Here is a 14994-nt window from a genome sequence, read left to right on the forward strand (position 1 = left end):
TCATAATTCAGCAAATACAATAAAAACAAACTGTCCGTTGGTCTTCTTAAATAGAAAGGCTGTCATAAAGAGTTAAAGGGGGCCGAGAAAGTTGAAGAATGCTAATTCCTCTTCTTCGCTGATATCTTTTGACAGTCGTCAAACATTAGTGCATTAACGCCACCGACTGGTAGCGCGTGGACCAGAATGTGTTCAGCTCCATTTCAAACCGTTTCTCGGTTTCCTGCAACTTTTAGATCAGTCTCCGCTTCAACACACCTGAGTGTAAAGAATTAGGTCATTATCATGACTGTAGAAATCTGTGCTGCTAACTGAAGAAGCCATTTGAGTCAGGCATATTGAATCATGGTAGCATCAAAAAGCTGTACAACACCTGAACCTGAGGACTGGATTTCAGAACCCTGGCCCTAGACTAAAAACATTTTCATCATTCCATAAAATGTTTCTCCATTTAGGTCAGTCTGTGTGTTTTTGGAAAAATTATACAATTTTAGCACATTGCATTTTCTGACCATGCACACACAAATTTTGATTGATATACAGAAGTCAGAGGCTTCTTCAGAACCGCTGAATCACAGACTGCTAGAGAAGATCCTTTCTTGCCCATAGCTACCAGCATCAATAACTCTATGAAGAACCTTGGATATTAAGAATTACATTTAATTTCCCCTTGGAATTAATGGAATCAATTAACTTTTTCATAAAAGTTTGATCATTTCTATTGCATAATACCAAGAGCAAGAACATTGAAATGACAAAGGTAAAAAAAAATATGAAATTTAAAATATTGTAGTGCTGCATACAATAAGATAAATTGATCCATTTGTCCAGTAGGGGGCAGCAAAACAAAAAAAAAAAAAGTACATTTCTCTCCAAAATGATTTTGTGCAAACATTAAAAAACGCTTGTTGGAGCATCTCTGACCCAGCAGTTTTCTCAGTGAATAACTGGTGGTCTTTACAACGTCAAATACCTGGAAACCAAGAAAGAACCTCATAATAGCGACATGAAGTTAAAGGAGTACTGATGTGAGCCGATGTTCAGAAGACATTCAGAAAAGAAAAACCGCACAGAAGAGCCAGGCTGATTCAACAGTGGATAAGAAATAGTTTTATTTGACTTAAACATAATTACAAGGAAACCAAACAGTCTGCAACATTCTAGCTTCAGTGGGAATCGCTCTAAGTGAATCACACTCAACACAGTAGGTCATCTCAAACTGCTTTTTATTACATCTTAAATAACAGTACATTTTAATATAGTTTCTATCTTGCATCCAGCTTTCGGTTGTACACTGACTGACTTTAAAATTAAATACAAAAGGTGAAAGGGAGGGGCAGTGGGGAACGGGTGCAGAGCTCTACAGTTATTTGATGGAGAAAGAGAAAAGGAAAAAGGAATTTAATTAATTTTTAATATTTTTTATTTGTTTTATTTTTTGCCAACTCCAGGCCTAACGCACAATTACAGCACATTTTTTTTGTACAGAATGTCGCAGAGAAAAAAAAAAAAAAAAAAAAAAAAAAAAAAAAAAAAAACAGATCGGAAAATAAAGTTACTACTGCTAAAGAAAAAGCGTATTGTTTACAAGGAGAAGGGAACAACAGAAAGTTCTGCCATTCAAATGCTGCAAGACTTTTTTTCTCTCATTTTCTATAGAAGGTCAAAACAAAACAAAACAAAAAAGTTATAAAATGTTTCTGTAAATGGAATTTTGTTTTGCTACAGAAGGAATGAAAAATTTATTTGTTCCGTTTGGACTGTCCGTGTTTAGGTGAATGAATGTGTGTGTGTGTGTGTGTGTGCGTGTGTGTGTGTGTACATTTTAAGCATTTATGGTACTTCTAAAATTTGTGGAATCCCTCCCAAGAATGGACAGAGTAACCGTTTATGTTGCAGGGCTTGCTTCTCAAGTGCATAGCTTTGACATTTCAGTTGAATCATGTATGCACAGAGTAGCAAAAAAACAAAACAAAAAAAAAGAAAAAGAAAAATAGAAAGAAAAATATAAATACCATTGTATTGATATATTCAACAGGTTATTTTCTTAAAGAAAAACATCAAAAGGACTTAATTCCATATGCACCTTTTTAAGCAATTCTACAGCATGCGATTCTAAGAGATAACCCACCCATGGCAGACATCCAAAATCTTTTTTTTTCTCGTTTTTAACTTAAAAAGTTTCAATATCATTATTTTCAAACATTGATTTATACAACATGTCATTCACAGAGTAGTAACTGCATTTCCAAGCCCGGAATGGGCACCTCTGTTAAAAAGAAACGTCCGGATTGCAACCAGGCTAAAAGAGGAAGTCGTCCCTACACAACCGAATCACATCACCAGTCCCGACCACGGGCAACACGAACCAGGGAGAACTAAACTAAAAGAGGAGGGGAAAGAAAGGAAAGAAAAAACAAAAAAAGAAAAAAGAAAGAGAAGGGGGGGCAGGGTGGATTATGATCTGATGGGTTAATCTTCATTTAATTATTCTACACTGTTGCCAGACAGAAAGGTGTAAGAATGGTTAAAATGTTTTGTTTTTTGTCATTTTTTTTCCTTTTTATTACATTTTAAAAACAAGCATTCATTATCATAAACAGCATGTGCTTGGTTAGTTAACGTTTTTTTTTTTCTTTAGACATTATCCTATATATGCAACGTTTAATTTTTGTGCAAACAAAGATCTGTGGACTACACTGGAAAAATAGAGAGAAAAAAAAAGCGAAAAAAAAAACAAACAAAAAAACATTAAAGTATCATGGAGCTAAATATACATAAGGGTGAGATGTGGCTTGAGGACTCCCTGTTGAAGCTGAATTCTCTCACTTTTGTTCTCCAGTGGGGTAAAGCTGGACTTAACGATGGCGCCGTCTGGAGGTTGGTTTGCTTCTCCGCCTAAAAACAACATTCTCTAAAAACGTGTAAAGACTAAGAAATAAAACAAAGCTTTGATCCTCGTTTTAAACATTAAACTGAGTTCGCTGATCTACCTCTCTTCAAAAAAAAGAAAAAGAAAAAAAAAAGGATAATAATGAACAGAGGAACAGAAACCAAACATGGTCAAAAAAACAAAAACAAACAAACAAAAAAAAAAACGCTATGAAGAGTTAGATCACTGTCACGTAATAACCTTCACTCAGACCTGTGCATAATGAGGATGCAGGACACGCTTGCCGTGTGGTGGAGCAGTGGACGGGGTTTTCCGGATTTTTCATTTACTACCATACTTGTTGGGAGATATTGTTCCCCAGCAGCCCACTTTGAAATCACTAAATTCCTCAAGCTTTTCTTTTTATGGGGGGGGATGAGGGTGGGGGGTGTTTTTCTTTCTTTCTTCTTTTTTTTTTCCTTTTTCTTTTTTCTTAAGCTGAATGTGTGACAGACAATTGTGCTCTTTTAAATGAGAAGGAGAGAGAAGGAGAGAATTTTTGCCCTTGATAGTTTTTGGGGGGTGTTTGGAGTCAGTATTATGGTGTTTTGTCTTGTTTTTTTTTTGTTTTTTGTTTTTCAAAAAAGATTGGATATGCAATAAAAATGAACATTGTGATGTTGGAATGGTCTTGCACTCAACTTTGGAGTCCGGATGCCATCTGGAGAAAAAGACAAGGAGGAACGGGTTACAAACATTATTACACACATGGACAAAGTTAAAATGATCAAATAGATCAGAATTGTTTTTATTGCAAAAACATTTCATTATTAAGCTTGTATAATTATCAATTTTCACAAATCGTAAATGAAAATTACAAGATGAGAAGACTGTCCAACATGTTGCACTTTCACTCCCAACATCCAGAAGGCAGCAAATACCCTTCAGAAATTTATGCTGAAGGGTTATGCTGATTAACCGAGATTTTATTCTTTTGTAACATTTTTAGAACAAACAATAGTGAATCTTAAATATTAAGAATTTCAATATACACACAACTGCTACACTGTAAGAACAAAATCTTATCTTTAGTCTGATTTGTACACTAGAAATAACACTAAACTAACAGGCTTGTTTTAAGTCAATGATTCCTCAATGTTGATGAAAACGTAATAAGGAATCATTGACTTTAAACAAGCGCTGATATCTTACTGAAAAGTTAGTTTTTTGTTTCAAGTATTTGGCGTTAAAGTGAGGTTTGAAAATCTACGACTTCAACAACTGTTAAGCATGGTGGTGGCGGCGGCCTGCTTTGTTTCACTGCACAAAGAGGGTGAAAAAACTGGGACCATCACTTAATTATTACCAACTGAACAGCCAGATTTTTAAAAGCTGGATTTAACTGGGACAATAATCTCAAACACATCAATCACGTCGCCGTACAGTAAGACAACAAAAGATTCAAATGCATCATCAAAAGCCCAAAACTAAGATGAAATTCAGATGCTGACCTTCTGACTGGCGCTCTATATATGATTTCCTTTGATGAATTCAGAGAGAGCAGTGAACTCACCTGCAGACTCTAGTTCCAGATCTTGAGGAAGCTGTCCCAGGACCCTGTTGCCACTGCCATGCCGTCGTCGGTCACACCCAAGCAGCTCACCCGGTTGTCATGACCGGCCAGGACACCTTCAGACAGAGAAAACACAAGATTTTACTAAAACATGAGGCAAACACCCTTTCTAAATCTAGAAAGCATGTAAAAATGTTAAAAGGTTAAAGGTTAGAAACCAGAGAGCAGAATCAGATCCAGATTCTGGGTTCAGAATCCAGTAACTCAACATAAAATTGATTGGAGAAAAAAAATCATGCTGAGAATCATTTTTAATGATAAACAACACTTTCCCCATGTTTTGCAAACCTTCTTTGCACTCAAAACATCCAACCTACACTACTACTAATAATGTTAATCCTATACAGTTACAATGATATCAAAAACCAAACAGTGGAAGTTTTGACACTGAAAATCTGATCTAAGGACTCCAAGTAAAACCAGCTGCATTGTTCGACTCCGACTTCCTGTTCTAAACCAAACAACAAATTATTGGCATAAATGAGGAAACAAAAAAGAAAAAATGTAGGACTGCAGAAGTAAATCGTTTCAGTCGATTAGTGAAATTGACTTTTTAAATATAAGACCAAAGAATGCAGACAAGTTCAAGTACAGGTGCATTAATAATAATTAGAGATGAAGTCAGTTATTTATATTTCTTCACCAACCAGCAGACGGAAAAATGCTTGGATTTGAAGAAAGATATCTTTCAGTGCAGCGAATATCCACATTTCAACGCTCAAGCTGGTTATTCTTGTTGTCACAACCGAAAAATAAATTTATACAAAGACTGAAATGGGAACATATGCAATTTAACTCCTTTAAAACATTTACAGTCAAAATGTATAAATCATGCCACATAAAATACAAAACATTTTATTTCTTGAATAACTAAATATGTTTGGGGAAAAAAAAAACAGGCCTCGCCTACTAAAGATAACCATTTAGTTTGCTGTATGCAAGTTAGCAGGCAGCACGCACTCCCATATGTTTACATGAAATTCAGCTGAATCCAGTAAATGATTGCTCAGACTCATTTCCATATGTTGTGTAAAAGGTTTGTCATATTGAAGGACTTCCTTTGAATAAAGGCTTGCTTACAAAACAACTGTGTTGTAAATGCTGGACCAAACAAGTGTGTGACACTTATTACAACACAACTGAAAAGAACCTAAATATGAAATAAGGATGGACTTTTAGCCTAAAGAAATACAAAGATAAACTATAAGACTTGATAAAAAAACAAAAAAAAACAAAAAAAAAAAAACAAGGGTCTAGACGGTTTACTGCATTCGATCCGTTTCAGTTCTGGAAGGCCTATGTGATGAGGAACAAGCCTAAACTCTTAAAAACCTACATTTTACTAAAGAAAAATGCTAATGTTTTATGCCTCCTTTTTGATTTGTACCAAAAACTTTTATTCTGACATCACAAGCAGCCTTAACTACAATATTGCTCAGAGGTAAAACCCTCTGCTTCTGATAAACACACAAATGATGCGAGTTTTTCCCGTAAGTACGCAGCCGTCACGCAGCAACCTGTGATTATGTTAGGAGTATCTGTTGTATTTCAAAAGGAGAACAGCTAAACACCTACATGAATCTGTACCTCTAACACGCTAAATAAAGGACTGATCCTTAAATTTCCACCTGGTCATCTTAAACTGCAGCCATGAAGCCGGGCAGCTCACCCTCGGGGGCGTCTGACACTGGCTGTGTTTTAATAATGGGACAGTCAGTGCCTATAAAAGGCTGGCGGAGCCATTTTTCTCTCTGAATAGCACTTCACAGCTTTGTTTGGACATGCTGACAAGTGGCTGAACAATGAGCTGTGAGACTTTCCAGATATAACAGTGGAAAGCTAAGGTATTCCCATCATGACAAACCACTGGCATTTTCTAAAACAGGCTGCATGGAGCGGGATGAGGAAAGTTTTATGGAAATGTCTTCACTAACTAATCTGTAAATTTCCTGCTCACGTCTGTCAGATTTCACCAGAATTTCTCAGCATTTTTCATTACTCAGACTAAAACTTAGGCGTTTCTCTTGGCGGTTTTACAATATTTCAGTCTAAGATATTAACCTATAACCTCCTTGAATGGAGTAGTGTTTGAGTCCAGTTCCACCAATGAGCAAATGGCTCATTGCTAAAATTAGCTTTCAGTCTTTGGAGCCTGGTAATGGAGATACTGGGCCTATAACCTAGTGCTCAACTTTATTTGAAATCTCTAACTTTTGAACCTGTTAAATAAGGAATAGAAAGTACACTACTAAAAAGCACTGATGAAAATTTACTACTGAACTCAAAGCAAAATGTAACAGTTGAACAACCACAGGTCAAGTTCAATCTAAATGTTATCTGACCAAACAGGAAGTGAAATTACCTTTTGAATTAAAGTGCATCTTAGACGTCAAGAAAAAAAAAATGGCTAGAATGTTAAAAAACAAAAACGCTTTGGAAGTCACAAAATGTAATAAAAAAGAAAAATGCTGATTAAAAACAACTTGATATTTTTCCAAGATCAACTACAGAATATCTCGGTGCATTTATGACATCTGGAGTTGTAAAGTTAAGTCTGGGTGGTTTTAGGACCTTCCAGAGGCGGTGGAGGTCGAGTTCTGCCGCCGCGTATCGTTTCAGTTCAGAGCGTCTTTTCCAGCATGGCTCACCTGCGCGGTCGCCCTTCAAAGTGTCCCAGACGTTGCAGTTGAAGTCGTCGTAGCCAGCCAGCAGCAAGCGGCCACTCTTGGAGAATGCTACGGAGGTGATGCCGCAGATGATGTTGTCATGTGAGTAAACCATCAGCTCCTGGTCGGCACGCAGGTCAAACAGCCGGCAGGTGGCGTCGTCTGAGCCCGTGGCAAAGGCGTTGCCATTGGGGAAGAACTGCAAAAGGAAAGGAAACTAAGTATTCGTATCCCTTTGTAAAACAAAATAAAAATATATTTTTCATGTTTATTTCTCTGCAGATAATCTTTTGTTGATATTTATGACATAAACAGTTTATTTTAATCATTCAATATGCAGAATAAACTTAATGTAATTATTTTTAAAGGAGCCATTTTTCCCCAGGTTACTCCAATGCACAGCAGGACATGTTGCTTCAATTTGTCTCCTTGTTTTTAATTCTGCACCCATAAACTAAAAAACATGAACATAAATTAGTTTTTCTCGCTAGTCAAGTATTTTCTGAAAGCTATGGAGATGATGAGAAGGCATGTTTTCACAACAGCAACCTCTTCCAGGAACCGGGGTAGCTTTCTGGGGCCATTATTACCCCCCCTGCATTTACACTGCATTTAACAGGAGATGAAAATGTATCCCACAAAAAGGCAAATTCTGACACAGTGTGGCGCAAATCATTTTCAAATGGCGAATTAAAAAAGAGAAACATTTTAATCCAGCAATTTATGTTTAACATAATCTACAGATGAGATTTTCTGCCGTCTATAATAGGTTTCACATAATTTTCTGTGATCGAAACAAACACCTGCTAGTAGATATTATTAGTGTCAAAATAACTACATTCCCTAACAGTAAACTATGAGAAACATTACTTTTATGGTCAAAATAAGAGTCTACTGGCAGATAGGAAATGACGCCCAGATGGTACGTAACAATCCAATCATCACTGCACGCTCTGACAAGCAAACTAGCTTCTCAGTCCAAATAAAAGGGCGTTGACATACAGGTAACCCTGGTCAGATCTGTATATGTGAGGTTTGTGTGTGTTTTTCGTACACAGATGGCATTGATGTCTGACTCGTGGCCAGTGAAGGTCTGTCGGCACATTCCTTCTCTGATGTCCCAGAGCTTGGCTGAGGCATCACAGGCTCCAGACACAAACAGTCTGCTGTCCGGCGACAGCGAGAGGCTCATCACATCACCGGTGTGACCAGCAAACGTAGTGGTCTGCTGACCAGTTTCAATGTCCCACAGAGCACTGCAAAGAAGAAGAAGAAGAAAAAAAAAAAAACAGCGTAAAAATACTTTCAAAAGTTCTCTTCAAAATAAGAAATTAGCAATGATTGCATATGAACTGTTTTTTTTTATTTTTTATTTTTTTTACCAAAACAAATCCAATATTTGGGAAGTGACTGAATTTTATGAAATCCAAATCTAATGCATATGTTTAAAGTATTATTGTCGATAGTCATCTAAAGAGTGCTTTCACCAATTACCATTGAATGTGACTTGGCTGTATTGTATTACAATTTGCAGCTAATGTAACTATATCTAGTTGGACCCAGATGTGAACACAACTGCATTCTGAATTTGAACCAAACTGATTTCGGTGATTGGATACTAACAGGATCAGGTCAAATAAGATGGTAGTTTTCCATCACTCAACTATGAAAACCCAAGGAATGCATTGGTGAAAAAAATAAAAACTACAATATCCAAATAATTAAATCTCCAAAAGCAAAAATGTGATTTATTAATAAAATAAATTTATCGCCCAACCGCAGATTGACACTAAAGGAAGAATAAGTGATTTACAATGTTCAAATAGTGATGAAACATAACTTAAGGTTTGCATTTACACTGATTTTGTCCAGAAATGTAGTTGCTGCAATATGCCAACTCACCAGGTGGTGTCTCCAGAGCTCGTGACAATCTGGTTGTCATCCAGGAAGCGACAGCAGGACAAGTAACCTGAACAAAATCAAACCCGCAGATTAACCGATGTAACATGTATTCTCAACTTATAAGTCATAAGGACTGCATATTATTTTTCTTTGTGTAGAAGAAGGGACCTGACTTCAAATAGTCATCACACCCACAGAGGAGGCTATGTGAGCTGCATGTGGGAGGGAGGGGAGATGAATCGACTAATTCTCCACAAAACAAACAAAAAAACACTCTGGGGCATCTCCTGGTTCATGACTTGCTTCCATAATTCATCCAATACTAGCTGGCAGAGTGCATTCACCCCTCCCTGTAGTGAAGGAACTGGAACTAAAGTGCTGACACACTTCCTGCGTCATGTGACACTGATCAGATGAATGCTCCTTGCTTAAGTGCTCAACACTTTCATTTGTCTGCGATGATACGAGGTTTAACCACCAACCCATATGAAAAAGATCGGACCGACACCTTTTAGGCCCAGTGATCGCAATGCTTAGAATGATGATAAAAAAAACAACGAGGTTCCAACAGATTCTTTACTTCTGCAGACTTGATTTTCAAGTACAGAACATTGGGTTTTATCTGCATGCTTCTTCAACATGTAGCAATACAATGCTGGAGCTGGCTTCTGATTTGGCAGAGTTGGATATTTTAACCTAAACTAGACTATTTTGCAATAATAAATACAGATTCTTTAAGGCATATTTTGTTATTTTTCATTTACTTTTGTTTGCAAGTTTTAAGGAAATTTCTCAGAGCTTTGTCTGGAATCTAAACTAGGCCCTGTTGAAGAACCGCCAGTTTAAAATAGTAAAGTCCAAAGAAGGCTGCGAGTTCTGATTTTTGAGGTTTCATTTCCTGGTGCTGTCAGTAACTCAATGAGTTGGATTGAAACTCAAGATTAATGAGGCAGATTGCAGATTGTTCAATGACAAGTGGAAAAAAGTAAAATTTCCCTCACTTTTCAAACACTTTGATTTTGATTTTATAGGCAGTAGAAATGGGAAAGAAGCTTAAATGATTTGATTTACTCTGATTAGCTTTGTTCCATACTTGGAAAATGAATGAAATTTTTAGATCTATTAAGACTGGGTAGGAACTTTCAAACCTTAAATTTCACTATACGAGAAGGAAGAAACTTGTAAGTAATATAAAGTCCTGTGAGACAAAACTGACTATTTACTGTTTGATGTATTCAGTCTTGCACCAAAGCAGTGTCAAATGTTAAGCTCCTGGAAATTCAGCAATCACTGACTGGTTTAGACAAAATGAAGTCATGAAGTTTTTATCCTAATGTTAATTCACAGTAACTAGAGGAACAAGACCAAGCAACTTGCTATTGACATGATAATGCACGTGACAAAAATTTGAAAGCAGAATATCAGTTAATTAAAACCCAAAACATATAAATCTGCAATATGGAGTTAAACATTGTTTCAATAGTTGTTGAATACTTACGAATAATCATTTTGCTCAATAATATCAGTGACAAGTTTCTTTTTTATATTTTTTTTAAGGCTTTAGAACCTCTGACTTCAAGTGGACTGAGTTTTTATATCATTTGGAAAACCAACATGACAAGAATCATGACTTAAACATACCTGTGTTTCTTTTTAACATATACTTTCTCGACAAATCTGAGTGACTCACCAAAATTGTCAACAAACCGATGGACAAACCAGAATCGAGGTAACCCAAAAGTCCCGCCTACCTGTGTGTCCGGCCAGCTCACGGCTGACGCGCACATTTCCTTCACGGGTCTTCAGGTTGTAGATGGAGCAGATGTTGTCCAGGCCACCACAGGCAACGTAGTTCCCAGAAGGGGCATAAGCACACGTCATCACCCAGGAGGAGCGCAGCGGGATGGCATGGACCTGGAGGAGAGCAGAAAGATTTAATATTAGATAGTTTGCAGCGACAGATGGAAGAGTGAGAGAGAATTCAGTCTGCAAAATTAACCTTTCAAGGGCGCAAAGCCCTCCATACAAAACACTTCATTGGCACAAACACAATATGCATAGTACTTTGTCAATTTAAATAACATTCCTGCGAAATGTGGAGGTTAGTTCATATTTTGGAGGTTTTTCCATAGCATGTGCTTTGATGAAGAGGTAGAAAATATTTAACCTTAGCAAACAAACATTTTATCCCGATTAAAATCCCTTTTTAAATACTCCACTTTCAATTTATAGCATTGGTCTAAAACATATCCTAAAGGATATTTTTAAAAACTTTTAAAATGATTAAAACTTATGATTTAAAGTTTTTCTCATGTTAATATTTTTGACATACGATTCTTTTTTTAATTTGCTGAAAAAAAACTGCTAATTTCTTCAGACAGGAATGCTCACCTGACTTGTTTTATTTCTTTAAATAAAGTCTTTAATTTACTTTGTTTAGGAATTACATCTAATTAGCTGCTTGTAACAGACAACAGACTGTAAACCTTTTCTATTTGAGAATATTTTGAGATGATTATTCACAAATAAAGTAATCAGAATTGCAACACAACTGAGGTTTTTACCTTGTTCGTGGTGTAGCTGTCCCAAATAATGAGTTTGCCATCCTGGGAGGCGCTGACCAAAAGCCTTCAGAAAGACAGACAGAATTTTCTTTTTTAAATAATTACTTTTTAAATCTTTTGCTACGAACCTGCAGACAAAAATGACTAGAGCAAAGAGGGACATGAACATCTTAAATATCCTAAATATTTTAATAAGCTGCACTTTTTAAGAATGAAAACAGCAAATTTTATTTAAAAATCGACTATTTTCTCACAAAATATATTTATTTAGAACACCACCCAGTAATGTTTTCATTATGAGGACCAATTCAAAACAACCTTAATCTACAGAGCCCTCTCAGGTCCCCTCTGTGGATGTCATTTGGTATCTGGGTGAATCCAACAAGAGTAACCACAGCGACGGTCCCAAAGCACTTTGGTACAGGAGGAGCTCTGAACAAAGCAAGGGCTGCAGGGACCGTGCCAGTCTTAACTACAGTACTGACAGTAATGAGTTCAAATGAAGACAATTCTGCTCAAAGTACAACATAAGCCCGACTTTATTATGATTAATCTGTTCTGGACATGAGCTAAAAGTATTGTTCAGATTATATGCAAGAGAAACAAACAAAGGAGCTTTTGGTATACTGAGAGGAATAAAATATGTCCAGTTTGGATCAGACTGTGTAACGCAGGAGTCAGGGCGTCAGCTGAGAGACAATGATTCAACGCTTTGGGGCACTGATCCCTCAAGGGAAGACGAGGTGGAGACTTTCGGGGATAAGAGAATCTATGAGTTATATCGACCAAATTCTCATTTTAAAAATAAATATTGTGGTTAAAGATTGGATCAGGTTAAAAATATCCTAGTGTTATGTAGGATGAAAGATAAAAAGGTAGAACAATCAGGCAAAACATGACTTAAATGGGCTTACTTTCTTTTTAAGGTTTCCCTTTATTATTTTCACAGATGACTATGAAATAACATTTAGGCATATAATGTAAGATATAATATTGATATAAGATTGATTTTGCAGCCATAATTTGTCAAAGATATGCTTTGAGGATTTGAAACTGTTTATGTAGATGTTTTCATGTCCTATGAAAAATCTACATGAATTTAGAGAAATATAGCATCATAAAACTTAATGTCTCACTGATTTGAATAGTGAGAAACATTTTGTGTAGAAGAGTGGGACTTTTTCAGATTGTTAAAAATCTATCACTCTTTATATTAAAAAAAAAGTGTAAACAGTGTCTTTGTTTTCTGTGTTTACTAATCTTATAACCACTCTACTTTAGCTGAAGGCTGTAGTTTCTCTTTGTCGTGACTAGACAAATGTTGAGGTGACCATGTTGATTCAAGCAACCCCAATGAATACATTGCTGGCTGAAAAGAGTAAAAGTCTAAGGAAGACCTTTGGTGATCAAACTCAACACCAGTTTCCACAAAGGTTGACTCCATTTTGAGTATTTTCCCTACCCTCATGCCACATCCCAGTGCACACAAACATGACACACCAAGACGCAAAACAGCACAGACTCGAGCTTTCAGCACATGTTCAATCAGCTCTCACAGCAACAAATGTTTTACTATTTTCAGTTTACACAGACAAGAATGCTTATTGTAATAATCGATCAAAAACGAATAGTAAAACTGAAGATAATGAACTGAAGGACGTCATGGTGAACTCATTTCACATGCAGAAGGAAGCAACTCGCAAAAATAAACCATTTCACATTTGTTTCCTGGAATCAGACCAGGAAGACAGGATTGGTGAGAAAAAAAACCCACACACGCAACTGAATGAATTTACCTTGAATCAGTCCCCCAGTGCATGGCATAGATCTTAGCCAAATGTCCCCTCAGCGTCCGTCTAGTCCGCATCTGAATTCGGCCAACGGGGTCAATGTTTGCTGTGATCTAAGCAGGATCAAAGTGAGACAGAAAGGACGACCCTCAAAATGTGTACTTATGTGGCCAGAGTGAACACCATCGAAAACAAAATGAAAGCCAGTTACTGATTACGAGTGATATTTCTTACCTGAGACAGGGTAGCATCTGCACACGCTTTCCTGGCATCCTGTAAAAAAAAAAAAAGAAAAAAAAAGACTCAGTTATAATCAAGCACAAAGGAAATAGGTTTGACTTGCAAATAAGAGTAATAATATTGAAAAGCAATGTGAAAAATGAGTAAGCGTCATTTTTATTAGAGTAGGGCTGAAACGATTAATCAGATTAATCATGAAGAATTGATTATTCAAGTAATCGTCAACTACTTTAACTAGAGTAAACAAACAAAAAAAGCCATTTGCTGTGAGAACACATTCACAGGAATAATTAAGCCAAAACTGTACAAAAAATATATTAATTTTAATTGAAGAAAATATTTATTCGGAAATATTTTCTAGCCAAAACTCAGGTGGCAGTTTTAGCTTCACCTAGTTCTACTTCTGCAACACAATCTCCTATTAATAACCTTTTGCATCCAATTATTAATTGGTCAACCAACAGATGAGTATTTTTAGCTGCAGATGCCTTATTTGCAACAAATGATCTAGCATATACTAAAGGAACGACATTCTATTGCATTTTAGGTAATACAATGTTTATTTTCTTGTTTATAAAGGAATTGAACCATCTATTTGTATATTTTAATGTATTTCTAGTGGTTAATTGATTTTCAAAAGAAAAATCTGATTAACCGATTAATCGTCACAATAACTGATAGATTAATCAGTTACTAAGAATTGTTAGTTGCAGCCCTATATATGTGAGTAACAGATTTCATCTTCAATCTACAAAGCGATTAGTAGCAACACAAGTAGAAAGTTGAAAAGCTGTGGTGAGTCTGGATTTGGAACCTCAGTAAAACTAAACAAGATGGGAAAAACTGGGACTTACTCTGATCTGGTTCTTGAGCTGCTCAGCCTCCTGGCGTAGCTGATCCAGTTCACTCATTTTCCTCTGCTAATGGTGTGCTTCTCTCCGCCGCCTAGACTCTTACCGATCTAAAGAAGACAACGACAAGCCTAACATCAATACAAGTGCGTCCTTTTCAGCTCTATGCACACATGGAGATTGCATTTTAATGACACAGGTTAGTTCCCCCTTTTAGTAATTGGTAGAAATGTGATTTTTTTCCTCTAATGCCACGAATTTATGGACACAGTAAGGTCAACAAAATGCAGTTTCTCTTCTATCCTTTCTGTGTGGCTCAGACAAAGTGGATGCGGATCACTTTTGAGACAGCTCAAGACTTGTCCTTGCCAGCTTGAAGCCGTAACCTAGCAACAAGCACAAGGCAGCTACTTAAGGCTTAAGATAACAAATTTGAGGAGGATGTTGAATTTGTTCGTTCTTCACCCAAACAGAGG

The 14994-nt window shown here is 36.6% G+C and overlaps 1 protein-coding gene across 1 annotated transcript in view; it reads right to left on the reverse strand.

Moving 5' to 3' along the window:
- Window positions 1-1087: 1087 nt before the first annotated feature.
- The window catches only part of LOC106934170 (guanine nucleotide-binding protein G(I)/G(S)/G(T) subunit beta-1), a 32499-nt gene continuing 18592 nt past the window's right edge, over window positions 1088-14994 (reverse strand). Inside the window, exons 2-11 of the mRNA XM_015013911.2 lie at window positions 14522-14628; window positions 13662-13700; window positions 13434-13540; window positions 11638-11701; window positions 10825-10987; window positions 9074-9140; window positions 8226-8427; window positions 7154-7370; window positions 4446-4561; window positions 1088-3593 (exon numbers count right to left, since the gene is read on the reverse strand). Coding sequence (XP_014869397.1) covers window positions 4455-4561; window positions 7154-7370; window positions 8226-8427; window positions 9074-9140; window positions 10825-10987; window positions 11638-11701; window positions 13434-13540; window positions 13662-13700; window positions 14522-14578 — 1023 coding nt within the window. The 5' untranslated portion in view covers window positions 14579-14628 and the 3' untranslated portion in view covers window positions 1088-3593; window positions 4446-4454. The remainder of the gene's footprint in view (window positions 3594-4445; window positions 4562-7153; window positions 7371-8225; window positions 8428-9073; window positions 9141-10824; window positions 10988-11637; window positions 11702-13433; window positions 13541-13661; window positions 13701-14521; window positions 14629-14994) is intronic.

The sequence above is a fragment of the Poecilia mexicana genome, unplaced genomic scaffold (assembly GCF_051168715.1).
Source record: "Poecilia mexicana isolate PSO_F unplaced genomic scaffold, ASM5116871v1 scaffold_7, whole genome shotgun sequence".
Taxonomy (NCBI): domain Eukaryota; kingdom Metazoa; phylum Chordata; class Actinopteri; order Cyprinodontiformes; family Poeciliidae; genus Poecilia; species Poecilia mexicana.